This window comes from Balaenoptera acutorostrata, chromosome 16 (assembly GCF_949987535.1).
Source record: "Balaenoptera acutorostrata chromosome 16, mBalAcu1.1, whole genome shotgun sequence".
Classification (NCBI taxonomy): domain Eukaryota; kingdom Metazoa; phylum Chordata; class Mammalia; order Artiodactyla; family Balaenopteridae; genus Balaenoptera; species Balaenoptera acutorostrata.
In genome coordinates, this window is record NC_080079.1 from 63348330 (window position 1) to 63374830 (window position 26501).

The following is a 26501-nucleotide window of genomic DNA, read 5'->3' on the forward strand; positions in this document are numbered from 1 at the left end:
TTTGAAAGCTCATATAAATTTCACAATCTTTTCCATAATGTGTTTGCATTAGTTTCCATTAAAAATGGTGGTGGAGGCCCCAAATATTTGAGTAAAGTTGACTGTCAAGGAAGGCCACCGCGTTCATCTTGTGGCTCTGCACACAAGATACAGCTCTGAGCACTTACCACTGGCGAGGAGCCCAGCACTGCATCCTCCCGAGCCCCTTCGGCCAGCAAGAGCACACGAGTGCCGCCCTACAGGAAAGGGCTGGATTCCAGCCTCACCAACGGGGGTGGTGGTACTGACATTTCCTACTTTCCCAGACTCCTGGAAGTGGGTCTAACCATCGTCCAGGCTGCAGGGGCTGAGAGTGGGGGGCTCTAATAGTGCTGCCCCATGGAGCCCCTTCTCTCTGAGACCAGGACTTGAAAGAGGAGAGAGGTATCGCCAGCAGTGCCAGTGCTGGGTGGGGTGCAAGAGCAAAGGACTAGAGGGGGGTGTGTGTGTGAGAGCATCCTGCAGACATCTAGGGTGCAGGGAGTAAGAGAGGCTGGGGCCTGGGTGAGAGGAGTACTGATGATTTTCTATGGGACACACTACCTGATGTTACACACACACACGTGTGTGTGTCCTAGTGTAGGGGTGTGCCAAGCCTGCTGGGTACTCCTGCACCTGTGCCATGTCTGTGTGTGTGCATGTGCACAAGGGTGTTGCAGGCTCTGGAATCTACAGTCAAGCCTGCCCCAACTCACTCACCTAGCTCTTTACAAAAGTTAGATTTCATCCATCCATCCATCTATTCATTCATTCAGTCAGTCAGTCATTCCACTACTGGGAGTGCCAGGACCTGGGCTGGGCTGGAGGACGTCAGGTACAAGCCTCTGCTGGTGGGTGAGGGCTGATACAATCTATGATGATGATGATGTATCGTGCTAAGTTAGACGCAGATGTACTTCTCAGGCTTTACAACAATATTAATCCTCTGCAAAGAGTAATGGGGGAGAGAAGAAAAGGCTTCAAACGGGCGATCAAGTGGCGCTGACTCTTGGCGTACTGACTGGCTCCCTCACCTCCAAGGCCAGCCGGGTGCGAGTCAGCGGGAAGCCCCTCCCGCGGGGGCCCTTGGAGAGGCAGCGCCCCAGCCTTGGCCGCCCGGGGGCGCTGTGGGCCCCTGGGAGCGGGCGGCTCTCGGGCTGCCGGCCGCGCTCACTTGCTCTGCGCTCACTCGCGCGGAGGTTTCCCCGCCGGCCGCGTCCCGTCCGCTCCCTGCGAACCAGGAGTGCCCCCTGCGCGCCCCCGGGCTCCGCTCCGGCCCGGCTGCGCCAGACGCAGCTCTGCCCGACGGCGACATGGGCGCCCCCCCAGTCCCGGAGGCTGGCAGCTGGCGCTGGGGGCCTGTGCTCCTCGCCTTCTTCCTGGCTGCCTCCCGAGGTAAGGTCGGTGGAGCCTGGGTGCTGGGGAGGAGCAACGGGAGAGCACAGCGGGGCAGGGTGGCGGGTCCCAGGTCAGATGCGGGCGCGCTGGGAGCCCCTTTCAGCCTGCCGTGACCCCACCCGCGGCAGGGAGGCCGCTAGGACGGCTTGGCAGGGGCGGCGGCTCTCTGCCAAGTGCCCTGGCTGGGTGGTGGGCACACGTGTATGCCGACAGCTGCCCAAGCAGCTGCCTGTCCAGCCCTTCCCAACCCAGAGAGCCCGGGCACGAGTACCTTCTGCAGAACAGGAGATAAACACGGTGGAGACAGCCCAATGTGTTCTAGTGGATGCCACTGGCTTTTGACACCTGTGGCGTCTCCCTGCCCCACCTCAGGGCCCCAGGATCTCACAAGGCGCCGAAGTTGTATACTCTCAGCCAGTGTCCTGTACCCTGGTGACACTCTTGGTTGAGCCTTGGTGGGCACTAGTCAGTGCAGGCACTGGTCCACAGCTGGACATGGGTGCCCTCTGCTCCTTATCCTGAGGGTCTGATGGCTGAGAGTTGAGTGGTCAGCTGATTCCCAGCATCCTAGCAAAGCTGCAGCTCAGGGACTGGTGTAGGGCATGCACTGGGGAGAATGTGGGACATTTCCCAGCTTGGCTGTGAGCCCCTTCTAGGTCCTTGGATAACTTATAGTATCTTTCGGGCCTCAGTTTCCTCAGCTCAAACACAGAAGCCATACATAGGGAGGTGTCACTTTCCCCTTCCAAAGTCCAGACTGTCACAACTCTAGGTGGTATCCTGGTCAGGACACAGGGGCTCCTTGAGTGGGGGGCAAAGGTCCCAGTACCCACAGCCTGGCCCCTGCTTCTTGCCTGTCCAGGACTTAAGCAGTTGGATCTTGAGGGAAGAGGGGGCCGGCAGGCAGCCTATGGAACTAAACTTTAAACTTTTTCTCTGGGAAGGCTCAGGGAAAGTGTGAGTCACGCAGGGAGTCAGAGGGAGGCAGGAGGGAGGTGGGGAGCTTGGCAAGGGACCCAGTGGGTGAGTCAGAAGAAGAGGAGGAAGGGGAAGGCAGGGGAAGAGCAAGAGGAGGGTTCTGAGAGAACCTGGAAAACACCTCAGAAACGGGGGAGCCTGCAGGCAGCATGGTATCTCAGCGCTGGGAGGCTGGCCTGGGCCTCCTATAAGGAGGAGGGAGCCCACACCCCACAGACAGAGATGCCTAAGCCCTGAACTGGATGCTCCCCAGGAAGAGCCAAAGGGGGTGGGGGAGCCGTCTCGGCACCAAGGCCATGGCTCATGGCAGACATGGCTTCCCAAAGGAGCAGGGGATGGTGGCAGGCAGGACGGCCAGCATCCCACCCACTACAGACCGCCTGCCCTGCCCCATCCTTTCCAAGTGACCCCAAGAGGCCCTTCAGTTTTCTTACCCCTACCCTGTCCTCCTCTGGCTGAGCTGCTCTCTGTTCAGCAGCCCCAGTTTGGGAAACTGAGTTCCAGAGAACTCGGGCATAGAGAGCCAGCTTGCACAGAGCCAGTAGCAGAGAGGCTCAGAGCCCCTCACTCCATATTGTCTCTACAGCCAGGAGGCTTCACCCCCAGAGGTCTTGGCTACTTAAACAGCTTGGTACTCCATCTCTTCCTGGACCCAGCTCAAGGAGATAATTAGGGTCTGAAGCAGCTTTCCACTGAAAGGAGTCAGGAGAATTCTCTTAGTTTTGAACTGCTCTGGGACTCAGTATTCCTAACTGTAATATGGGTGTGCTAATGAATATTCAAGCTGCTACCCAGTACAGTGTGCAACAGGGGGGATAAGAGATGGGGAGGCCTGGTTGCAGACATGGTCCGGAGGGTCTCTGAGTTGGAAAGACCTGCTCACCGGCCTGCTGGGGTGCTGGGTGGCCCTGGGCAGGATTGCTCACTGTCAAAGCCTTGATGCTTTGGGAAGGTGAGATGGAGGTGGCTAGTGCAGACCTGTTTGTTCTCTAGCTCTTGGGGCTGGGCCAGCACCATGGAGAATGGTGGTGGTGATAATGGCGCTCAGGAGCCTAGGAAAAGTTGCAGATACCCCTTTCCTGCGCCTGACCCAGGTTGAAATGGGTGGAGGGAGGCACCTAGGGAGCCAGGACCCAGCAGACCCCAAGGGTGGCAGAGCCTCTTCTTCCCCAGGACCTGTGGAAGTTATTGTTCCTGCCATGTCCTCACAGGCTGACCCAAGAGTCCCAAACTCTGGGACTAGCCCATGGAGGCGCACTGGGGCTGGGGAGGTGAGAGCCCATCTTCCCCTGTATGGCAAGCAGGGTTGCAGGGCCTTGTTGAGTAACCCAGTGGTGCAAGCCTCTGACGCAGCAATGATCAGCTCTTAGGAAATCCACAGTCTGCTGCCCAGAGGCCCTGAGGTGGAGAGAAGCAGGCTTGAGGCCAGCCCATGGGCATAATGGAGCCTCTACCCAATGCCAGGGGTACGCAGCAATACCGGGGACCCCCTTGCTGAGCTGGGCTGGTTGCTTTCTCTTTCCCCCAAGTAGGGCAAAGGTTCCCTGCTGGGGCCTGACCTCCGTAGGAGAGTGTGGCCCAGGTGGGAGATACACTGCTGGAACACCACCTCCCTATATGCACACACACATGGGGTCTTAGGCCCAAGCAGACAGAGGGAAAGAAGAGAGGAAGAGAGGGGTCCTTGGTGCCCATCGGGTATACTGGCAGTGACCCCTCACCAGCATTGACCAAGCCCCAAAGACTGAGTTTGAGGTGCCAGGTTTTAAGCCAACCGTTCATCCAGGAGCAGTCTGGCCTCACCAGGGGAGGGTGTACCAGGGAGCTGCGGTGAAGCTTCTGATGGACCCTCGGATCCCCTTAGCAGCAGCGCGGGCATGCCCAAGGGCTTCCTGATGCCACCCTGTGTGAGAATGGAAGGGACCTGGAGTTGTGTGCCCTGCATGCCAGGGCTTCCCGTTCAACCCTGTCACTTAACAGTCTGGCTTGGGGAGTCAATCAGAGCTCCGTTCAAATCCCAAGATGGTCCTTTACTGCTCTGTCACTTTGCACAAGTTACTCAGCATCCGTGAGCAAGTTCTGTCATCTCTCCCATAGGGATGATGACAGCGCCGCCCTCAGAGGGCTGCTGTGAATTTTCGGTGCACACGTAACACAGAGCCTGGCATAACATAGTGCCTGGCACCTGGTGAACTCTGGCTGTATAGTATTATTCTGCCTCTTGGCTTTTGGAGGCCACATGCCATTGGTTTACCATCTTAGCTCCTTGCTTCCTGCAGGGTCTGGTAGAGCGCCTAGAGCATGGGAAGGCATTGACTGGTTTCACTGGGACAGGACTCTCTAGAATCCTGGAGGTCTGAAGTGCTGGGCCCAGCCCTCTGTAGCACCTCTACACACTAACAGTCTGTAATGCCCATAGAGGTGCCTGTAGATTCTCCTCTTACAGTTCCCCAGAGATGGGGACTTTGCCACTTCAAGGCAAGCCGGGCTCAGGGTTTCCTTGTCTTATTGGGGTCTTTCTTGCAACTGAGCTTAACATTCAGCCTGTTTACTTTGGCTGACCATCCCCAGAGAGAAAGACAATGGCCACCATTGTGTCCATCAGTAACTCAGTCATGAAGTGGCTCTGCTCCTGACTGAGCCAGCCTAGTCCCTTAACCTTTCTCCATAAGATCTTACTTCCCATGGGGACCGGGGGTCAAGCCCTGTCTCTGCTGTTCACTTACTGTGGGACCACAAACGCACACTCCGCCTTTATCTGAGCCCTGGTCAGGCTGGGTAACAGGGTCTCGGCAGCGCTGACCACTCACTTCGGAAGAGTAATTCCATGATGGTGTTTCCTGACCTTCAGTCCATTTGTTCACCACTTTGGGGATTTCTACAGTGTCTGCCCATCATCATATGTACCCTCTTTAAATCTACTCATTCTTTGACTTAAGTAAATAGATTTTAAAAGGAAACTTTGTATCACTGCCATAAATGGAAAGCCAGTGTCACTTGCCATAAATAGAACAAAATCATAAAAGTACATAATAGGAAAACCAAATAAGGTAAATTCTAGTTGGAAACTATAGCCTGGGGAAGGCTCCAAGCCTGCTGTACCTTGCAAGAAAAAAAAAAAGAAGAGCTTAGCACATAATAGAGATGTTTTGAAGACACACTGGCATCAAACTGGGACTTTCTCTTTGATGTTATCAGGACTGAAAGAGAATTGAAAAGGGAATAACCTTCTCTCTGTGTGATTCAGTGTTATTTAATGCCATAAAACTGAAAGTAAAACTACCTATGCTGTAGATGCCGTCAGCTCCTCTCCATTGAAAAAGAAAACTCACCACTGTGAGGAGTGGCAGCTGGGGGCAGGGGACAGTTCAGCTCTCCTGGAAGAAGGGAGAGATGGCAGTGCTCATCCTAAGAGGCCAGGACAGGGTCAGCAGGCCTTTCTGGGCTTCTTCCAGGCCCCAATTCTCCCAGTCCCCGTTGCCTTCCCCAAATAAATACAGTGGCTCTAGCTGGGTCCTCTCCCCGTGCTGGGGCCAACTGGCTCTCCCAACAACTACAGAGAGGGTGGGAGAGGGAACCTGCAGCCTCACGGGCCAGGTCAGCCTGCCCATCTGCAGGAAGGAGGTGGGGCCTCTGGTCAATCCCTGGCTACTTCTACACCCCAGACCTCTGGAGCGAGATGGCCTGGGTTCACATCCTGGCACCACCACTTGCTATTCATGAGACTCTGTACAAGTTACTTAACCTCTCTGTGCTTCAGTTTCCTCGTCTGCAAAGTGGAGACGATAATAGTACCTACTTTATAGGGAGGGAGGATTCAATAAGATACTCCATATAAAAGTGATTAGAATGATGCCTGGCACAGAGTTAAGAGCCTGCTACTATACCATTACCACCGAGCCTCCTGCACTGAGGGTAGGGCACAAAGAGATTTGAATCTGAACCTTAGGAAGTCTTCACAGCACAGGATCTTGAGGGTAGCTGGCTGGAGCTGGTAGTCTGGGCTGCATACAGTTGTCCTCAGGGAGGGCCTGGGAGAGCTGAGGAACGAGTCATCCAGAGACGCATCCACTGGTGCGGCTCTGGCCAACCGCCCAGGCCCTCCCTGGGGAGGTGTGCTGGCCAACAGCCTCCAGCCCCAGATGCACTGATGCTTTCCCAATGTGCTGGAAGTGCCGCTTCCTCCGATAGAGCCTGGCTTCCCCTTCCCAGACTCCTTGGTCCAATGTGAATGGACACTTCCTGCAGGAGCAGGTATCAATAAACACATCTGAGATGCCCTTTGTCCTCACTGGCCACGGAGCCCCATGGGTGGACCTGCCGGCTTTGGGCCCTCAGCCCTTTGTCCCGGAGGTACTTCCTGGAGCTTAGCACTGGAATCAGGACCAGTTCTGATTGGTCCTTGCCTCTTGCCCTCTGTGCTCTCCATCTTGATAAAGACAGAGCCTAGCCTTTCCTTATACCCTCCATGGACTGTCCTGGAGGACAGGGTCTGGCAGGGAGCTGGAGACGAGGTCCATGTCTGTCTGGGGCCCCCTCTGAGGGCAAGGACCTGGCCTTCTGCATCTAGCACAGGGCCAGCAATAGCAGGCCATCAGTAACTGTTTGCTTACAGCCCCTAGCAGCCGGACAGAGTTCAGCTCTTTGGGTGGGGCCTCCTAGGCCTGACTAATCAAGCCAGGGACCCACCTCCAAAGGCTGGGGCGTTGCCTTGGCGACTGTGGACTAAGCTCATGCCGGGTCAGGGTAAATACACAGGCCTGTCTACACCCACACACACCCATCCCATGCACACCCACAGGGTTTCACCAGGTGAAACCTTATGGAGGGAAAGAGGTCACAAAAAACTAGCATCCTGAGATGAAGCTAAACAAGACCTCCTTTCCTCTACACTGGGGCTTTTACAAGAGGCTGAGCCCCTCTGTGGCTGAGGGTCCCACTGCTAGAAAGTGGCAGAAGCAGGGCTAAATTCTGAGCGGAAGTCCCTTAGGGAACTCTGCACCCCCATGGCCTCTCTGCCTTGGGCTTGGCTCATGTTGGGACCTTAGTAAATATTTGTGGAATGAAAGAATGATGTTTTCGGTTTGGGTCTGAGGCAGAGCAAGGCTGGCTGCGTGGAGAGCACAGAAGTCAACCGGAGGTCAGTTTACGCTCTGAGTGGCTGGAGGACGAGGTGTCAGCCCCACCCGCTGGAGGGGTGGAGGGCTCTTGCTGCCTGTAGTGCTGGCTTGTCCAGGGTGTGGGTCTCAGTTCAGCCATGTAGGGCTGTGTGGCCTTGGGCAAATCGCTTGACTTCTGATTTGATTTCCTCATCTTTAAAATGGGGATAATGAGACCTACATCAGGGGCGTTATGAGAATTAAACAAGTATAAAGTGCTCAGCAAGTCCTAACCTGTAAGAGGGGCTCATAAATGCCCGTGATCACCTTTGTAGCCCATTCTTGCCTCCTTCCTCTGCCCTAAGACAGCCCTTCTCACCTGCCACAGGGTTTCAGAGCTGGAAGGGGCCTAGGAATGCGGGGAGTCTCTCCAGATAGGAGGAAGAAAGGGAGGCCCAGAGAAGGATGGGACCTGCCCAAAGGCACACAGTAAGGGCATGGCTAAGTGGGGATTGGGGCCCAGGGATCTGCCTGCCCAGGCCAGAGTTTTAATCCTGAGACCTCACATTTCCCGGGATCACAGCATTCTTCCTCCAGGTGTTTCTGCCATCTTACCCAGCAGCAGGTGGGGGCTGGGGGCGGTGGTGCAGGGCCCCAAGAACAGCACAATGATGGATGGTTCCCACATGGGCACAGGCTCAGCCCAGGGCTGGGGGCCTTTTCCTGTCCCACATGCTCTCGGCCACCCTGGAGCCAGGGGCCTTCCTCCCCAGTCTCCGACAATGCCCCAGGTGTCCAGAAGGATCTGCTCCTGACAATAAGCAACATCCTCCGGCCAAATAATTATAATTCCAGCTGGGCTATATATAGCCCCTGATAACACACGTGCTGCGCACGCAGTCATGGAAGACATGGGGCACGTGTGCTGTTTTCCCTAACGCCGTGCCCTTGAGTCCTCCTAAGGACAGGCTGCCCGTGGGCGTTGTCCCAGCTGCAATCTCAGACACCACAAACAAGATGTTTTCTCTCCCCCCAGGACAAACCCGTAGATGCCCAGCCCACTCCCGTCTGGCCCTTTTGCTCAAACTGAACACTCTCACCCACGCCCAAACCTGAAGCCCAGGGTAGCTTCTCCTTTTTCTAAAAGGGGAAGAGGTCCTTCTGGGGCATGTGGGGTGTAAGGGATTGAGCAATGCCCCCTCCCCAACTCTGTCTCGGAACCCCAGTTCTCTGTGTCCCCACTGTGGGTCTTCAACGAAATCGCTCCTCGGGCTGAAAATCCCCTCTCCACCGCTTCCTGGGCAATTCTGCAGTCATTAACACCACTGCTTGGACCCAGGGGTCTCTGGGCCTGACATCCTGCTGGAGGCCCTGGGCTGGTGCCCCACTGGAGGCCCTGCTGCTTGCTTCCGTCCTGCCCCCACCTACCCTGCCCACAAGCTAGCCTCAGTCTTGCCACATCTTGGCCCCAACCCGTCCACACCTCTGTCCACTCAGCAGTCCCCACCCTGCTCAGCTCTGTGCTCCACTTCTCGCGTCTGCCTCTGCCCACCCCAGACCTGCGGCCCTGGCCTCTACTGAGCCAGCTTCCCCGTGACCCCCAAGGTGTGTGTGTGCTTCTGCAAATGCTGCTGGATCTGGATTCGGCTCTCGCCCTTGGCGATAGTCCTGGGGCTGAAGATAATGTTGGGAAAAGGGGAAACCAGTTACCAGCTGGGAGAGATGCTGCTGGGAGCTGCCTTGTGGCCTGCTGGGGAAAGGGGGAGTAGAGGGCAGAAATAAGCCAGGGTCCACTCTCTGGGTGGGTTTTTATTCTTCCTTAGAGGGTCCTTTCTGTAGCTACTCCCCACTTCCATTTACTGGCACAGCCAAAATTTGGCAGTCAGGCTTCCACTGGGGACCTTGGGTGGATCATTTCCTCTCTGAGCCTGAGGGTTTCATCTGTAGAACAGTGGGCTTGGGGAGTAGAATCTCTCCCTGGTTACACGAAGGACCCACACTCATGGATCAGAAACTCAGATGTCCATGGGACATTCGTGGTGAGGGAATGAAGCAGGCCAGGTGGAAAGTGAGGGAGTAGAAGGGACTGCAGCAAGCTAGAACACCAGTGTCCCATCTACAAAGGAGGCTGCTGCTCAGCTCCAGTTGACGACTGCCTCATAGGAAAGCTGGTTTAGTGTTAATTTACTGATTCTCAAAGAGAAGCTAGAAGTCGGAATTTTCATATCAAATTCCCGGTCTTTAAATTTTGGCAATCTCAAAAAAAGAAAAAAAAAAAAAGAGTAAAGTACTTTGAAGGTCAAATAACATATGTTTGAAGGCTGAGTATGGCTGGTGGGCTGCCAGTTTCTGAAATTGTTTCTTTCAGTACAGAGTCTAAGTGCCTGAGTTTAATTTTGACTATAGTACTTATTTGCTGTGTGAACTTTGGTGAGTTACTTAACATCTCTGTGCCTTAGTTTCCTTACTGGTGAAACAGGAATAAAAATAACACCTACCTTACTGGGTTGTTAGACATGCCCATGCTATTCCTTCTTCTAGTTCTAACTAGATCCTGCTTTACCTGAAGCCCCCATGCTCTAGGTTCTGAGTTTATACCCTCTGGAACTTCAGGCAAACCACTTTCCCTTTCTGGGCTTCTATATTTCTGCTGGAAAGGGAGATCAGCATCTCGCTAAAGAAGTTCTGAAATCCCTGCTTACCTCGGCAATGACTTTCCAAAAATCTGGGGCTCCCAGACATGGCTCCCTCTCACATGTGGGTGCTGTGAGTGGGAGGCTCTGGTGTGTGTGTGTCCTTTTTACCTTCTGGGGCTTAAAACTCCACCCTTGCAGACATATTCTTTGGGGCCATGGCTTTGCTGCCTCCTCACACTCTGCTTTAAATATGCAGGCGTGCCAAGATTGGACCACAGCTGTTACCAGTCATTCACACCTTAGTGGGAGAGAATCTGACTCTGGCTTCTCCATTCTATCGTGCAGAACTGTTTTCACTCTTAATGTCCTAACGTCTCTTGAATTGCAGAAATGAGTTAGAGACCTATCTTTCCCAGGTATCAAGCACCAACCTTCAGAGCATTTCATGTAAATTATCTGTAATTCTGCCTCAACTCTGGCAGGTAGCTGTTTCACTTCTATGTTTTATAGTGAGGAGTCCGAGGCTCAGAGTCTATGTAACTCTCAGCTGTTGGACTCCAATGCAGGGTGGGCTAATTCCAAAGCTACACCAGGCTGCCTTTCTCCTGACGGGGCCAGGCTTTCAGCTCTGCCAGGTGAGGGGAGAGGGGGGTGGGCTGTAAAATAGGAACGGGGCATCTGGAGGAAGAAGTCGTGTTGTTATCTTGGGTTCAGGCAACGGCAATGGAAAGGACATATCCATTTTGATCCTGTACATATTTACAGGGTTCTCCTTCCCTGTCTGCCCACAACAGCCCCTGATTTTAGCCAATTAAAATCAAAATATCACTAGCGTCTAATAACTATGGCTATCCCTCCTATGTCTGCAGGGGGCACAAGAGCTCACATCCCGTGTTCTCCTCTTGTCCTCATTCTGTCCTCTCACAAGCCTCTTGTAGCTAATATTTTCCTCATTGCACACGTGAGGAAACTGAGGCTCATAGCTAGACAGAATTTTCTGTTTTTAAGGGCCAGTGCTTTGGGGGGTGAACCTGGTTAAATGCTGGGAGACTGGGGTAGGATAAAGAGGACCAGGGCATGGCTTCATTTGCTTATTGAAAACAAAATGAACTAGAAAATATTTCTAAGAAGCCTGGGTGGCAGGCAGGTGACTGGATGAGATGACCTTTTCTGCATTGCCTGTCCTTGACCCTTAGACACCTTGGGTTTTCCTGTTTCCCTACCACCTTCCACTTGCTGGAATCCTCTCTGTCCATCTGCCCCAAAGACCCTCCTTCCTTTAACAAGTCTCCTGACCATCCCCAGGAAGGTCGTGTCCTCTTTTCTCCAAGAGCCCTGAAGGCTGGTACGGGTTTGCCCTTTAGCCTATGGGCTTATTTTGTCAAGAGGCCGGACTTGTCTACCCAGCTAGGCCATAAGCCCCTGGAGAGGCCACATCTTCAGCATCCAGGTGAGATGTAGCACCCGGCACAGGCCTCACGCGGGTAGACGCTCTATTAGTGCTCACTGATGAGGAGGCGCGGAGGCAAGGCCAGCCCAGGAGCCGATGGCCCCCAGAGGGGCCGTCAAGGGCAAAGCGCTGCTTTTCCCAAACAGCCTTCCCCTCCTCGCCCTGCTTCCCACCCGACGGCACTGGGCATGGAAGCTGGAAGTGCCAGGGGCCAGGTGTGGGCAGAGCCATGGTGCCTGCAGTAGGGGGATGGGAGCTGGGGCTGGAGCACATGTGCCACCTGGGAGAGGGACACACGCTGGCCGGGCCCAGTCTGCTGCCTGCCTGGAGTCTCTCCTATGCCTCATCCAGCTACACCCGGGGAAGCTCCTGCGGCTCCTCCCACACAGCTTGGGACGGAGCCGGGTTCATGAACTAAAGAAGAAGCTGAGGCTTGGGGAGGTCAGCTGACTTGCCCGGAGCTTGTGGCTGGGGAACCCGCATCTTTGAAGCCCCAGACCAAGGTTCTTCCCTACTCTAGGGGCACTGGGAGTAGTGCCGGCTCAGGCGGGTGACAGGCTCTCGTCTCTCTGAGCAGGTCTGGTGGCAGCATTCCAGGTCGCCACGCCGTATTCCCTGTATGTGTGTCCCGAGGGACAGAACGTCACTCTCACCTGCAGACTCTTGGGCCCCCTGGCCAAAGGGCACGACGTGACCTTCTACAAGACCTGGTACCGCAGCTCGCGGGGTGAGGTGCAGGCCTGCTCGGAGCGCCGGCCCATCCGCAACCTCACGTTCCAGGACCTTCACCTGCACCACAGCGGCCACCAGGCCAACACCAGCCAGGATCTGGCCCAGCGCCACGGGCTGGAGTCGGCCTCTGACCACCACGGCAACTTCACCATCACCATGCGCAACCTGACCCTGCTGGACGGCGGCCTCTACTGCTGCCTGGTGGTGGAGATCAGGCACCACCACTCGGAGCAGCGGCTCTACGGAGCCATGGAGCTGCAGGTGCAGAGAGGTGAGGGCTGCCTCTGGGGGACAGCTGGGGTGGGGGTCACTCTGGGGATGGTGCCTGTGCTTGTCTGGGAGGGTGAGCAGAGAGGAGGACAGCGTGATGTGGGGTGGCGCCGTGCATCTGATGGTGCGACACTGTGCCGGAGGCCGTGTGATTCTGTATGGGTGGTGCTGGCACTACAGGGGTGGCACGGTGTGTGGAGCTGTGCACGTCTCTCTGGGTAGCTGGGTGTGATGGACAGAAGGGCGTACGTGGCTCTGTTTATGACAGTGGGACTTTTTAACGGGAGGGGGTGTTTATGACAGTGGGACTTTTTAACGGGAGGGGGTGTATGAACTTGGGCTGGGAGTGTGACTGCTCACCACAGTTCCATGGCTCACACCTGGGGTGTGAGTTAGGCGAGTGTGTGTGTGTGTGTGTGTGTGTGTGTGCGTGTGTCTAGGTGAGAAGGCGAGGGGCGGTAGACTAGATAGAGGTGTGGGTGTGGGCAGGTATCGACATGCCCCTGAGGCTGTCATATGTCATGACAATGGGCAGGGCATGCCTAGCTGTGCAGTGAAAATATGTCTCTGTGTGTGCGTGTGTGTCTGTGTGTGTGTGCGTGTCTGTGTGTGTGTGCGCAGCTGGGCCAATGTTGCCAAGGGGACACTAGCCTGAGTACCTGTGACAGGAGGGGGGGCATGCCAGCCTGGACAAGTCTTCCTGGCCTCCTGGGTCTGACGCCCACCTAATGACCCTTCTCTCTGCTCCCACAGGCGAAGAAGCACCATCCAAGTGCATTGTGCACCCACCCTCCTCCAAGGAGAGTGAAAGTAAGGAACCACCCTCTTGGCTCTTCTGGGTTCTCTGTTCTCCTCTGTCCTCATCCTGGACCCAGACCTCATTCTGAACTCTGACCTCATCACCCCAAGCCCACGGAACCCCCCTTCCTCCTCCTTTGCTGCTGCCTCTCCCTTTTGTTTCCTCCTTCACCTGAGCCACTGCGCTGCAGCCCCCAGAAGCCCATGCCCCTTCCAAGGCCCAAAGCCTGAGGAAGGTGGCTCCTGGAGTCCCAGCTCCCGACTCTCTGAGTGGGGCTGTGCCCCGGCAGTGACCTTTGGCCAAGTGCCCTCACGACAGGTACTGGGTGCCACAGGCTGCCGAGCTTGTTTTCAGTGGGCACGGCTCCTGCCCACTAGCCCTCTGCCACAGGCAAAGGTTGGAGGGCTGTGGTGGGGGTCCTCCTGGCTTGGACTCAACTATTTAAAATCTCCTTGTTCTGTGTGGGGAGGGAGGAAGGAGAGGCTCAGGAAGGGGAACAGAACCACCTTTTCTAGAGCCCCTACTATGTGCCAGGACTGTGCTAAGTCCTTCCAAGTACTGGTATCTCAGTGGCTTCTTATAAGAACCCTGTGAAATAGGCGTCACCAACTTCACTTTACATACATGGAAATGGAGGCCCAGAGAAGAGATGTAACTGCCTCAATTCACACAGCTGACAAGGGAAGTGCAGCTGGGACTGCTCACATCACCTTCTTCCCACGTCGGGGTAGGAGACTGGACACACAGTGTGGTGGGTGTCAGTCAGCCCCCTGGCATTTGCCCAGAGGTGCCCTACAGGGGATGGGGACACTGCTTCAAGAGGTGCCCGGGGCTTCCCTGGTGGCGCAGTGGTTGAGAATCTGCCTGCCAATGCAGAGGACATGGGTTTGATCCCTGGTCCGGGAAGATCCCACGTGCCGCAGAGCAACTAAGCCCGTGCGCCACAACTACTGAACCTGCGCTCTAGAGCCCACGAGCCACAACTACTGAGCCCATGTGCCACAACTACTGAAGCCTGCGTGCCTAGAGCCCATGCTCCGCAACAAGAAAAGCCACTGCAATAAGCCCACACACCACAACGAAGAGTAGCCCCCGCTCGCCACAACTAGAGAAAGCCTGCGCACAGCAACGAAGACCCAATGCAGCCAAAAATAAATAAATAAAATAATTAAAAAAAAAAAAAAAGAGGTACCTGGGCACTAGGAGGCCAGGCGAGAATGCCCAGCAGCTTGGAGACAGCAGGCAAAGGGGGGACATCTTAGGGACACCCCCATCTTCTGAGAGGAGGGGGTCTTGGCTTCCTCAGCCTTCTCTCTCTTAGTATTTATCAGGCATCCAGTGTGGACCAGACCCCGCCTAGGCCCTGGAGACACAAAAGTGCAGGCCTCCTCCCTGCCCTCCAGGAGGACATACACCAAAACTGAAGCCAGGAATGGGAACCGCTCAGCTACAGCCCCGGCCAAGCCCCCACTCAAAGGCTGTGGTGACTTTCTATTCGAATTACTCATTTTTTTTGAAGCAACAAATGGACCAGCCAGGAACAAAATTAGAACACACAGCTGGGTCTGAGTTAGACCCACATGGAACTAAGAACAAGCCCCTCTTCCTGCACACCGCAGAGCTCATGTGTGGCCTCGGCACCAAGCCGCTGCCCTCCTCACTTCCTCCACTGGCAGCTCCCTGGGGAGGGTGGAAAGGGGGCCCCCCACCCCGAGCAGCCCCTCCCTTCCCATGCAGCAGCCTCATGACTGTGCGCACACGCGTGCTGTGCACAGGACAGGGTGAGCCTCACGTGGCGGGGTCCCTGAGTGTTTACTTCCCCATCGCCCCTTCCACTCTGAGCAAACCCCCAGTCCCACTTCTGCTCCCGCAGAAACACCTCCGCCACCGCCGCCATTTCACAGATGGAGAAACCGAAGTTCAGACGGGTGAAGGGACTTGTTCCCAGTCTCCCAGAGCCAAGAGGAGAAGCCAGGGTGCCTGATTCTCAGTGTGCAAACCCTGCCTGAGCACTGGGGCCTTCCCCTCTGTCAACACTTGTTTTCTGAAAATTAGCTGTATGAGTTAAGTCTTGGAGACAGAGACAAGAGATGCCAGAGGGGATGGTGCTAGAGAAACCAGGTGTGAAATGGAGAGGGAGTGCAGATCTGGGTCGTTTTTCTTGATCTAGACTCTAGAGAAGCAGCTGCTGGAATTAAGGGAACAGGAGTCACCTGGGAAATTCCAGGAGTCTGGCTGATGAGAGCCCAAGGGTGAGGCAGAACCTTGAACTTGACTGTTAAGGGTCAGGCTTCCTTTGCTGGGCACCTCTCCTCTCAGGTTTTGACATTTTCCTCCTCTCCAGTCGTGGGATGTGCAGCCTCACTCTGGTCCCTGCTTCCCTGAACTACTGTCTACAGGGCATTGGCTACTTAAAGGCCAAAGGGACATGTTTGCTTCTGTCTCGGCGTCAAGGGCAGGGAGATAGCGTCAATGATCTCTGGAGTCCCCTTTCGATCCCCTTCCAGGCCCTTGGTTCTGGAGGTCTGCAGACTACAGCTGTGGTGGAGTTTTGGCACTAAGGCGGAAGTGGTCTCAGATGAAGAGAAACCCGGCTATGCTTTTGGGTGGGGTGTGCGGGCTTTGGACAGTGCTTCCGTTCTCCGGGTATCGTGTGTCCACTGAGCGATGTCGTGTGTCCACTGAGCGATGCGAGCAAGCGTCTCCCTTTCCAACTAACAGGGAGGCACCCTGTGTTATCTAAGGTGCTGAGTCAGGGCTCAAAAACTAAATGCCCGCAGGGCCAGGGAGCTGGTGGGTATGACAGTAGGGAGGGGTAGAGACTGTGGTGAGCACCCAGCTGCCAGTCTGTAGTTGCAGTTCCAACCGCCACGTGCCAGGAAGGGGGCCCAGGGTTGCCAGAGCCACTGAATTTTCAAGCAAAGTCAGAAGTCCAGATTTTACATGAACTCTCTGAATTTTAAAATGTTGGCAACTAATTAAAAAAAAATTAAGTACTGTATCGGCCATAGTTGCAACCTGAGTCCATTCTAGTGAAAGGCAGTGTGGTAAAGGGGGTAAGAGCACAGATCCTGAAATCAGCCAAGTTGCTTAACCTCCCTGTGCCTCAGTTTTCTCATCTGTAGAATGGGGATGACAGTTATCATCATACTTTCCAGGTTGTTACGAGGCTAAAATGAGGTACTCCGTGTAAAGAAAGCGCTAAGAACCATGCCTGGCACGGAGTAAGTGCTGTGTATGTGTTGGCTACTATTACTTCTAATGTGGAATTCTAGGCCTGGCTTCCCAAGTCATCTCATCCATTCCCCTGTGCCAAGGCAGGATGGCAAGTAGATGGCAGCAGACAGTGGACACATATCCTGTTTTCTAACAGTTCGAAACATTTGCCTGGTGACCCATGTGCTTAGTAGGCCCCAGGGCTGACCGCTGGGTACTGCCCTCCACTGCCACTTGCCTTTGGAAAGATCCCAGTTCCTGCTGTAAGACAGGTGCCCCCCCCCACCCCCCAGCCAGCCTTGGTACCTGATCAGTTAATGGTGCTTCCAGCCAAGAAGCTCTTTGAGTTTCCCTTCTCTGACTGCAGCGCCAGTCTCCTAGCATTATCTCTGGGGAGGAAGAGGGTAGTTGGTCTATGAAATCCTCTGAATGCTCACAGCAGCTTGAGGTGGCAGGGGAGGTGGTAAGAGAGGAGTGGGGCGGAGGAAGGTGGTATCCAAGGAGCCCAGGAGCCCCGAGTTGCTGGGGGGCTGTGGTTTTTCACTGAACCTGGGGAAGGGGGCTGGGCAGCCCATCTCCCTGAGAAGCAACCTCCTCACCCCCCAACACAGCAGGTGTATGGTTTACTTTCGTCCAGCCCCGTCCCTGGAACCAGGCAGCTCTGCTGAACTCCCCCCTCCTCCATAAACACCCTCGGGGTACTACTGGCAGGCCCTGGACAGAGAATCGCTGAGCAGGCTGGGCCCCTCCCATCCCACCCCGCTGTGTAAGTGCCTGGCACACTGCTTGCTGCTGGCTAGGCAGGTGCCTCTGCCGGTGCCTGATCACCTTCTAAGCATGAGTCTGGCTCTGGATGGCTACAGAGCAGGACCCCCCGACCTCACCCCCAGGTACTGGCCACACGTAGCGGGAGGGCTGGGGAGCTGTGGCGCGGCTGTGCTCTGCAGAGGAGCCCATGGTGTCGGAGGGCAACTGGCCCACAGAACTCTCCCCAAACCCTGCCCCCTGGCCCTAGCCTCAACTCCCAGGCCAGGCTGTAAGGAAACCAAGTCCTGATCCCCTAGAGGGGCCGAAGAGAGGGAGTCTTTGCTTGGGGACAGGAGTCAGGTAGAGGCTGGGCCAAGCCACCCACAGCCAACAGGGAGCTGGACTCAGTGATCACTGACTGACTACACCAAATGCTGCCTAGTACCAGTCTGGAGGAGACCTGCTTTGACGACCAGAGAAGAGCGCTGTGCAGCCGGTTTCTCAGTGCCCAAAATAAGGTCCTGTGATGGGGTTTAGAGATACTTGAATGTCTGAATTATAGAACATTTAACTTTCAGTACTCTACGTCAAAGTGCAGCCTCGCTAAGATCTGTGGGGAACCTGCTTTAATGTGGAGTCGAACTTGTCTTTGTAACAGCACAGCAACTGTTCCTGTACCAGTGGGTACTTCTAAAGCGCCTGAAAACAGCTTGTTCTCTTCTGAGGTCTGAACAAACGCCCTGAAAGCTTGTTTACACCGTCAGGTTGTTCAGCAATACAATGAGATAAAAACAGCCTTTATTCCCAAGTAAGTAGTGCAAAGGCAACATTGAGCCCGTTCACCTCCCCAAAGCTCCCTGGAGCCAAGCTGACGCTGTGACAAGGTATCCCAGCCCATGGTTTTTCTGTCAGAGGGAAGGGCTAAAACTGGGAAGGAAATGCATTTACACTGGTTGTGGTTCTGAGGGCACGTCTGTTCCCAGCCAAACTCCTGGAGTCAGCAGATGGACTGAAATAAATCAAACCTCCCATGCTGTTGATGGGATCGTGAAGCAGTACAAGTTTTTTTTAGAGGACAATTTAGCAATAGGCTAAAAGAAAATACACTTACTCTTTGGCTCAGCACTTTCACTACTAGGGTTTTATGTACGGATGTACTTGCCCAAGTGAGCAAAGATGCCTACACAAGAAGTTCATTGCTACTTTATTAGTTATGTTGAAAATGGAAGAAACCTACATACACACCAGTAGGGGACTGTTTCAATAAATTTTGGGTGAGCCACGTGATAAAGCCCTAGGCAGAATAAGGTAGATCTCTGTGCCAGTACAGAGAGGTGTCTAAGCTGTGCTAAGTGGGAAAAGCACTTGTCACGTGATCCCATATATGCTCTACATGCGGAGAATGTATCTAGACTATACACAAAAAAACTGACAGTGATTATGTCTTTGGTGGGGGCCTGGGTAGAGGGGGAGGAAGAAACTTTTGAATTTTTTTTTAACTTGTAAATTTTTTCTGTGTGTAATTTAGAAAGTTTAAAAAAATTTAAATGTTGGACAAGGATTCACATTTCCCTAGTTCCTGCCCCAAGATTTTTCCCCGTGAATTGTACATGTGAGATCAGTTTAGAGGCCCCCATCCTGGAGCCAAGGAGTCTCTCCGGGGATAAGTAGGGCTTTTTATTCATTTATTTTTCATTGAGATAAAACATATATAACATAAAAATTGCCATTTTAATCATTTTTAAGTGTTTGATTCAGTGACATTAATTATGCTCTCAATGTTGTGCAATTATCACCGCTATCTATTTCCAAAAGTTTTTCATCTCTCGGGCTCCTTCTGACCTTGAACTCTGTGGCATGAGGTCTATGAAGGGCCTGCTCTCCCTTTTCAGGGAGCAACGTGTCACCCAGGGTGGTCGAGCTGTTCCCAGTGGGCTGGGATGAGGACCCTTCTCTTTCCCCGCTTGAGCTGCCTCAGCTGTAAGTGCCTGGCCTGATTTCTGGTGCTCTGGCCCCCCTGGGGTCCCCAGACCTTCCGTGCCTCTGCAAGTCAGTGAGGGTCTGGCTGTGGGGCCTGGGTCCCCCTGTTGCCAGGCCTTCCCTCTCTGGGCCTCAGTTTCCCCTCAGGAGGTGCAGTGGGAACGGGGCCTCACCTTGGCCGCCTCTGTCCTTTCAGGCATCACGGCTGCTGCCCTGGCTACGAGCGCCTGCATCGTGGGCATCCTCTGCCTCCCCCTCATCCTGCTCCTGGTCTACAAGCAAAGGCAGGTGGCCTCCAACCGCCGTGAGTATCCCTGCCCGCCTGGGCTAGGTGGGGGTGTGAGTGACCTGCCCCAGCCCCCCTCTCAGCCACGGGGATTAGCAAAGGCTAAAGGCAGGCACAATTCTGCTCTTCAAGAGACAGGAGCTGCTACAGTCCTTGCAAGGAGCTGGGCTCAATGGTGGAGAGAGGAGGGGATCCACTAGCCCCTTGGCGCTCAATGAATAACTGTTGAATGAATGAATAATCATACGGAGTAGCTGAAATTGGTTTATAAAAGTGCTACCACCTGGAGATTGTTTGGGGCCCTGCTTTAATGTATGGGTAGGCTTGTCTTGGTAGCAATTGTTGGGACAAAATGACCTTTGGATTATCAGAACTGGGAGGGATCTTAGAGATAACTTGCTTCAACTCTTCCCTTTAACAGGTGAGAAACCTAAGATCAGCAGGGTTAAATAACTAACCAAATGTTATATAACTTAGTAAGTGGAAGAGCTAAGACTCAAACTCAGAGCTTTTCACCTCACGCTTTTCAGGGAATGTAGTCCCACCACATAATAAAAACGCTCGTCAGCATGTGCGTCACAGCAGATGACCCCTAACCAGTAGGATTGCTGTGCCAGGTACCATGCCAAGCTTGCTATATACATTCTCTCACATATTCCTCATAACCCCTCTAAGACTTTGGTCCTACCACTGGCCCCATTTTACAGCTGAGCAAACTGAGACACAGAGCCGTTCAGTAACTCCCTTAAGGAACCACACAGCGAGTATGTGGTGGAGCCAGGTTTCAAGTTGTGACCACAAATACCTTTTCACCCGTCTCTTTGAGTGACAGTGCCCCTTGCCCTTCCTTTGACTCCACCCATGAGCCTCGTCCAGTCTCAGTCTTCCAAGAGCAGGAGGGTGTGGGCCCTCGCTTCGCCTCCCCCACCTCTTCCCCTCCGTCCTCTGCAGGAAGGCTTTGGCTTACACCTGATCGCCTTCGGCTAGACTGTAACGACTTGACACCCCTCTGTCCCTCTGTCACTGGGTCACTCAGAGGCTGTGGCCACCTCTCCCTTCCTCTCAGGACGCCCTTATTCCTCTCACAAAATCCACCACAGTCTATCTACACAAATACCCTGGGGTTGGGGGAGGGTAAAGGGGTTGGAGCAGAAAGAGGAACCCAGGGGATCAACCAGGGAGAGAAATCATTGCAGAGCTGCCCTCAGCTCCTGCCCGTCTGTGGAGCACTTCCACGGAGGTGGGAATGGGACGAGGAGGGGCCACGTTCAGCTAGGCTTGGCTACCAGCAAAGGAGATGCTTTCTGTGCCCCTTACTCCAGACCACAGGGCTGTCTCCATCAGGGAACAGGAACTGGGAAACAAATTCCTGGCCGAGGACGGCGTTGGGTGGGGGAGGCGCACTACTGACCCTGTTTGGTGCCGCACAGCCTTCCTTACAGGGCCCCGAGGGGTTGGCCAAGGCTCTGCCCCTGTCCCGGGCTGGAGGAAGGAAAAGCAGAGAGGGGACATCCCCAGGCCAGAACACTGTGGGGTGTCCTGAGGACACGGGGAGCCGGGGTCAGCCCCCAGTATCTCCTATTCCACGCACTGGGACACTTGCAGACTGAGGGCTTCGCAGAGGAAGGGACAGATGAGCTGGGTGCTGAAGAATTGCACTGAAAGAAGGCTCGAGGGGGTGCGGTGGGCCAGCTAGGGCTGTGCCACGACCAGCGTTGAGCACGTCTTCTGAAACTCTAAACGAGCCCCATTTCTGTGATGGGCAGCCACTTCATAGCACCTTTCCCCAGGTTTAATATATGCCGTAACAGGAAGGTATCAATCATTTATCTCCTAATAAAAGTACTTTTGAGGCCAGTCCTCTGTCCTCTCCAAAAAGAAAAAAAAAATGACTTGCATGGTCGAAGGCTTAGAGACAGACACAAGAGATGCCAGAGGGGACGATGCTAGAGAAACCAGGTACGAAATGGAGAGGGAGTGGAGATTCAGGTCATTCTTCTTGATCTAGACTCTAGAGAAGCAGCTGTTGGAATTATGGCAACAGAAGTCACCTGGGACATGCCAGGCGTGTGGCCACAGGGCAGAGGCCGAGTGGCCCGGAGCGGGGCAGTGGGGAGGCAGGTCGGAGACAGAGTGGACGGGAGCGTGTGTGGTGCGCTTTGGGCAGGATGATGGCACGGAGCCTGGCACAGAGCCTGGAACAGAAAGTGTGCTTGGGAATGAGCCAAACTCAGGAAAAAAGAAAGAGAAAGGGTTGGGAGCACTGAGGAAGGCAGTGTGCTGCAGAGGCCAATGGGTGTGGCAACCTCTCTAGTATCAGAGACTCGGTGTCCCCAGGGCAGAGGAGAGGATGAGGGGCGGGAACGCAGAAACCGGCACGAAGCCCCACGCAGTCACCCAGTAAACAAGGAGCCATGATTCTGATACCTCAGAGATTTCAGGAACTTGTGTGCAACTTCCCGTGGGTGTTCTGTTGTTGTGCCCCTCCCCTACCGCTTGTTTCCCCATCGTAATCAGCAGCAAAGCTCGTAAAAAACGAGAAGGATCTGTGGGAGTACATGGGGAGCTGCAAGAAAGAGGGAAGTTGGGGCCACTGCATCTGGTTGGTGGCCAGTTTGGGGGGTGGGGAACCCGCACAGTGGGGCAGGGTGGCAGCAGCTTGGCTGCAGAGTAGAAAGTAGTAGCATGGCTGAGAAGTGATAGGGTCTCAGGCCCCCTAAGTTTCCTCTAAGAGATGTTGCCTTGAAAGCCACCCTATTAGGCAATGCAGAGGATGGGACAGAGAGGACCAGGAACTCTAATTAGGAACTGACCTTGCAACACTCCTGCCCAGTAAATCATGGCTGACGACCAGAACGTGACAAATGTCCAAAGAGGAAACAGCAAATTCAGGAGCCAGGCCTTTGGTTGATCATGAATATCTAACATCACCAAGTTAAGACATGGGAGAAATCATTGGCTGCCTTTGGTTTCCTGGCAACAAATGTTGTCCCAGACACTTGTAAAATACAGCCCAAATTTCATTTATCACTGGTCAAAATGGGCCGCTCACTGAGGCCTCACCTGCTGGGTAGACACGCAGAGCACTGCCTGCCATACGGGCTTCCTGAGTGAACAGAAGTGGGATCCAGGGCTGAGTACGGCCCTGTCCAGGATTGCTCCCGTTCCCCGAGGGGCATCTGCCAGTGAGGGTACGGATGCTGTCTGGGGAAGCCTTCCCTTTGTGACTAGCTTCTCTGTCTGTTTGTCCCTAGGTGCCCAGGAGCTGGTGCGGATGGACAGGTAAGGCCCATGGAGACCTTCCTGAGAACACTTCCAGCAGCTGTGCCACCCCGATTCAGAGTCTGGCGGGCTGTCTCTTTTCCCTGGGCTGTCATCTCTGAAGGGCAGCATCTACACCCAAACTCCTTATGCAGCAGTTAAGGGGGAGGGGGACCTTCTAGCCAGGACAGACTGATTCTCCCAACTTCACCAGGATCTCTTCCCCTCTCCTCTCTGGTCACTGCTTATACCACGACAGGGCTGAGAACACAGATGTGGCCTCCCTGGTCCTCCCTGTGCTCTGGGCCAGCTGTCAGGAAGGAGATATTTCTGGGCAGTAGGGCCCCTGTTTAGCTGCCTGGCACAGCTGGTTAGAAGAGCATTTGCCATCTGCCACTGAAGCCTACACATCTGTGCCGATTGGCTGTTTTCCCTGCCACCCCTCACCCAGCAGTCTGAGCTCCAGGATGCTTGGATGAACTACGCAACCACCTTCGGGCCTCAGTGGTCAGCCAGGCCAGGGTGGGGGAGGGGAGGAAGCAGCTGAGCCCAGGCAGACACTGAAACATGCAAAGGAGGCCAGCACATCTGGAGTTGTGGCCCCTCCCTGCAGGGCACCCCAAGGAGAAGGCTGTCAGGCTACAAGGGCAGAGGCTGACTGGGCTCAGACGGAGGCGGCAGGTTGGGGATAGAGTGAACAGGGAATGTGTGTTGGTGCACTCTGGGCAGGAAGCTGGCATGGAGCCTGGCACGGAGGGCGTGCTTGGGAATGAGCCACATTTAGAAATTTGGCCCCGGTACCTGCAACACCAAATTCAGAGCTCCCCCCTGATGTTTGAAAGGGATGATATTCAAGACAGGTCACAAGAAGTCCTGCTAGCGATCCTGCTAGAATCTCAGAGTCGGAGGGGTCCTCAGAGGTTGTCCCACTCCCAAGCAGGAAGAACGCCTCCCTTCAGCTCAAGACAAGCTGTGGGGACATTCAGTGCTAGTGCCATAAACTCTACTGACCAAAGAGAGACCTGTCCCCAGATTCCTGAGGCGCCTCTGACCCTGGGCTTCCTTCCTGGGCCTGGGGCAGATGGTCAGACCACAGGGTGGAGCTGGGGTCAGATGCCCTCAGCTCAGGGCAGGTGGGGAGGGCAGCCCATGGCCTTTTCTCTCTGGCCCTGGATCCTCCCTTCCTGCTAGGAGAGGCTGCTGAGGCCTGGGGTGGGAAGGCAGGTGAGGGGAAGGGAGCAGAGAAGGAAGGCAGGCGGGAGGGCAGAGGCCTAGCCCCAGGCAGCACGGATGACCTTCAATTCTGATTCTCTAGCAACAACACTCAAGGAATTGAAAACCCCGGCTTTGAGATTTCTCCACCTTCCCATGGGATGCCAGAGACCAAGCCCAGGCAACCCCTGACCTATGTGGCCCGGAGGCAGCCTTCTGAGTCTGGGCGGCATCTGCTCTCTGAGCCCAACACTCCTCTGTCTCCACCAGGCCCCGGGGATGTCTTCTTCCCCTCCCTAGGTAAGTGCTTCTCTTCCCTCACAGCTCTATGGCCTGCAAGGTCATGACCTCTCCATGGCGTGCAGGGCATTGGCCTCACTCCCCGCCCTCCCTGGGGAGTCCTCACAGCCTCAGGGTGTGGGGTTGGGGGGATGAAGGACAGAGGAACCCCCACTTCACTCTGCTTCTCCTTTCCTTTGCAGACCCTGTCCCTGACTCTCCAAACTCTGAGGCCATCTAGACCAGCTGGGGGCCGTGGGCAGTTGTGGCTGGGCCTGGGGCAGGTGCATTTGAGCTAGGGCTGGCCCTCTGAGTGGTCCCTTGGCCTTGGACCTGGTTTCTTCCCTCCTGATCTAAGCTCAGACTCTTTGAAATACTCCTGAAGGCCAGACCCTCAGCCTCTCTGGATGCTACATGGCAGAAGGGAGAAGGTGTTGGATCGCTCAGCCCCTGTCTCGAGGATGGTGGGGTGCTGGGATCCCACCCCAGAGACCTGAAATTCACCAGCTACTGATGCCAAGTGACCTCCATCTTAGAAGCCCCAGAACTGCCAGCTGTGTGGTAGCCTCTCTCCCTGGGACATAAGCCTTGGGACCTGACAGCAGAGATGGGCACCGGGCAGACTCCCCAGTGCCACCCTCCAGGCATGAGACATAGGACAAGATGTGGAGAGACTCGTCCCCACTGTGGTGGACCCAGCTCCCCCATCTCGCCTGAGACTGCTCATCTGTCAAACCTCTTTGTAATCATGAGGCTCTGGGGCTGGGCCTGCCTGACCCTGGGCCGTGGGAGCCTTCCCCAGCTGCCTTCTACCAGCCAACTCTGAGGAGCCGTCAACAGGTTACACAAATCTGGGGCTCCCACTGCCTGCACTCTGGTTCCCAGAATTCATTGGCCAGAAGCCCCAAAACGGGAAGTATATGCTGCGGCACAGTGGCCACTGTGAGCCAACTGGCATCTTGGGCAATGGGAACCAGGCCAGAGGTTGCACCACCCACCGCAGATGGGAGTGGAGGGGAGAGCCAGGGGCCTGCTGGGAAGGCGAGCGGAGAGGGCTCCGCCGCCTGCTCCCTGCGGTCGAGAGAGATGGTGACCACATAGCGTACTGCTCAAACTGTGACACTCTTGGGGTGCTATTCAAAACTACTTGGGCAACAGTGCAAAACCTGTGGGTGGATTGTAAGAGCTGGGTTTAAATCCCTACCCTGCTTCCGAGGTGCCTGAGGCCCAGGGAGCCCTCTTCCCCCACTCCCCAGTCTTTGGTCCTCTGTTCCAGTCAATCTGTGCTGAGCCTTCACTGCAGCGTGATCCTGTCGGGTGGGAGGGGCGGGCGTGTCCCTCGAAAGTCTTATGCCCACTCTGCTCTGGACCCTCTGCTCCCATCTCCCGCTTCAGGGCATGACCCAAGTTTGTTTTTATACACATATATGAGGGGAATCCTTTGTGGAATTTCGATTAAAGAGTTTTAAAGCATGGAGAGGAGTGGGGAGGGGTCTCTGTACACTGTGGGGAGAAAACGGGTGGTGGGGCCTGAGAGGAGGAGGAGAAAGTTTGAGCTGGACAGGAGCCCCGGGCACTGCACTGTGGAGGGCGTCATTTCAACTGGGCATTCATCTGCCAGCAGCCTACGCTGGCTCTACTGAGCCAGGCCTGGGTGCTGAGAGCCAGGGCTTCAGGCCAGGGTAAGGGCCCAGCAGGCAGGGAGAAGCCCGCCTGGCCTGGTTGGGGACGGGAGTTGGGGTGGGAGAAGGGAACAGCTCGAGGCTCTCCAGCAGCAGTGAGCCCCGGACCTGCAGTTGAAGCCAGGGAGCCCCTTGGTTGCCTCCAAAAGCTCCCTTCTCAGGCCCAAGACCGTAGGTCAACGTGGGCCTCTAGCTGTGCCTGGGGGCCTTGAGGAGAAGGTGGGCGGGGGCCTCGGGCCTCGAGACTCTGCACTGACTCCTCCAGTGGCCAGAATGCCAAACCCTGGCTCCTGCTTTGTCCCTGGGGATCTACCTCTCGGTTTCATCTGCTGCTGTGGACTCTTAGTGCCAGCTGCCGCAGAAAGAGGGAGCTATTCTCACAGCTTGTGGGGGCCCAGGGGGCAGGGATGGGCAGGGTGATACCTGCTCGAGGCAGGGCCAGGCTACCCCTAGGGTTG

The 26501-nt window shown here is 55.1% G+C and overlaps 2 protein-coding genes across 2 annotated transcripts in view; one reads left to right on the forward strand and one right to left on the reverse strand.

The window, feature by feature from the left end:
• Window positions 1-26501, reverse strand: part of CDH23 (cadherin related 23) — an 86513-nt gene that overhangs the window by 36351 nt on the left and 23661 nt on the right. The gene's annotated exons all lie outside the window — the stretch shown is intronic.
• VSIR (V-set immunoregulatory receptor) lies at window positions 1207-25836 on the forward strand. Its single transcript, XM_007167715.2, has 7 exons — window positions 1207-1413; window positions 12157-12582; window positions 13335-13391; window positions 19520-19627; window positions 22864-22891; window positions 24186-24382; window positions 24565-25836. The coding sequence occupies exons 1-7, from the start codon at window positions 1332-1334 to the stop codon at window positions 24600-24602; spliced, it is 936 nt and encodes a 311-aa protein (XP_007167777.2). The 5' UTR covers window positions 1207-1331; the 3' UTR covers window positions 24603-25836.

Bases quoted from the DNA above. Each gene is read 5' to 3' on its own strand.
- VSIR (XM_007167715.2), top strand. From the start codon at position 1,332: ATGGGCGCCCCCCCAGTCCCGGAGGCTGGCAGCTGGCGCTGGGGGCCT. The intron at 12,583-13,334 runs GTGAGGGCTGCC...CTGCTCCCACAG, and splicing joins GGAGCTGCAGGTGCAGAGAG to GCGAAGAAGCACCATCCAAG. The intron at 13,392-19,519 runs GTAAGGAACCAC...CTGTCCTTTCAG, and splicing joins CTCCTCCAAGGAGAGTGAAA to GCATCACGGCTGCTGCCCTG.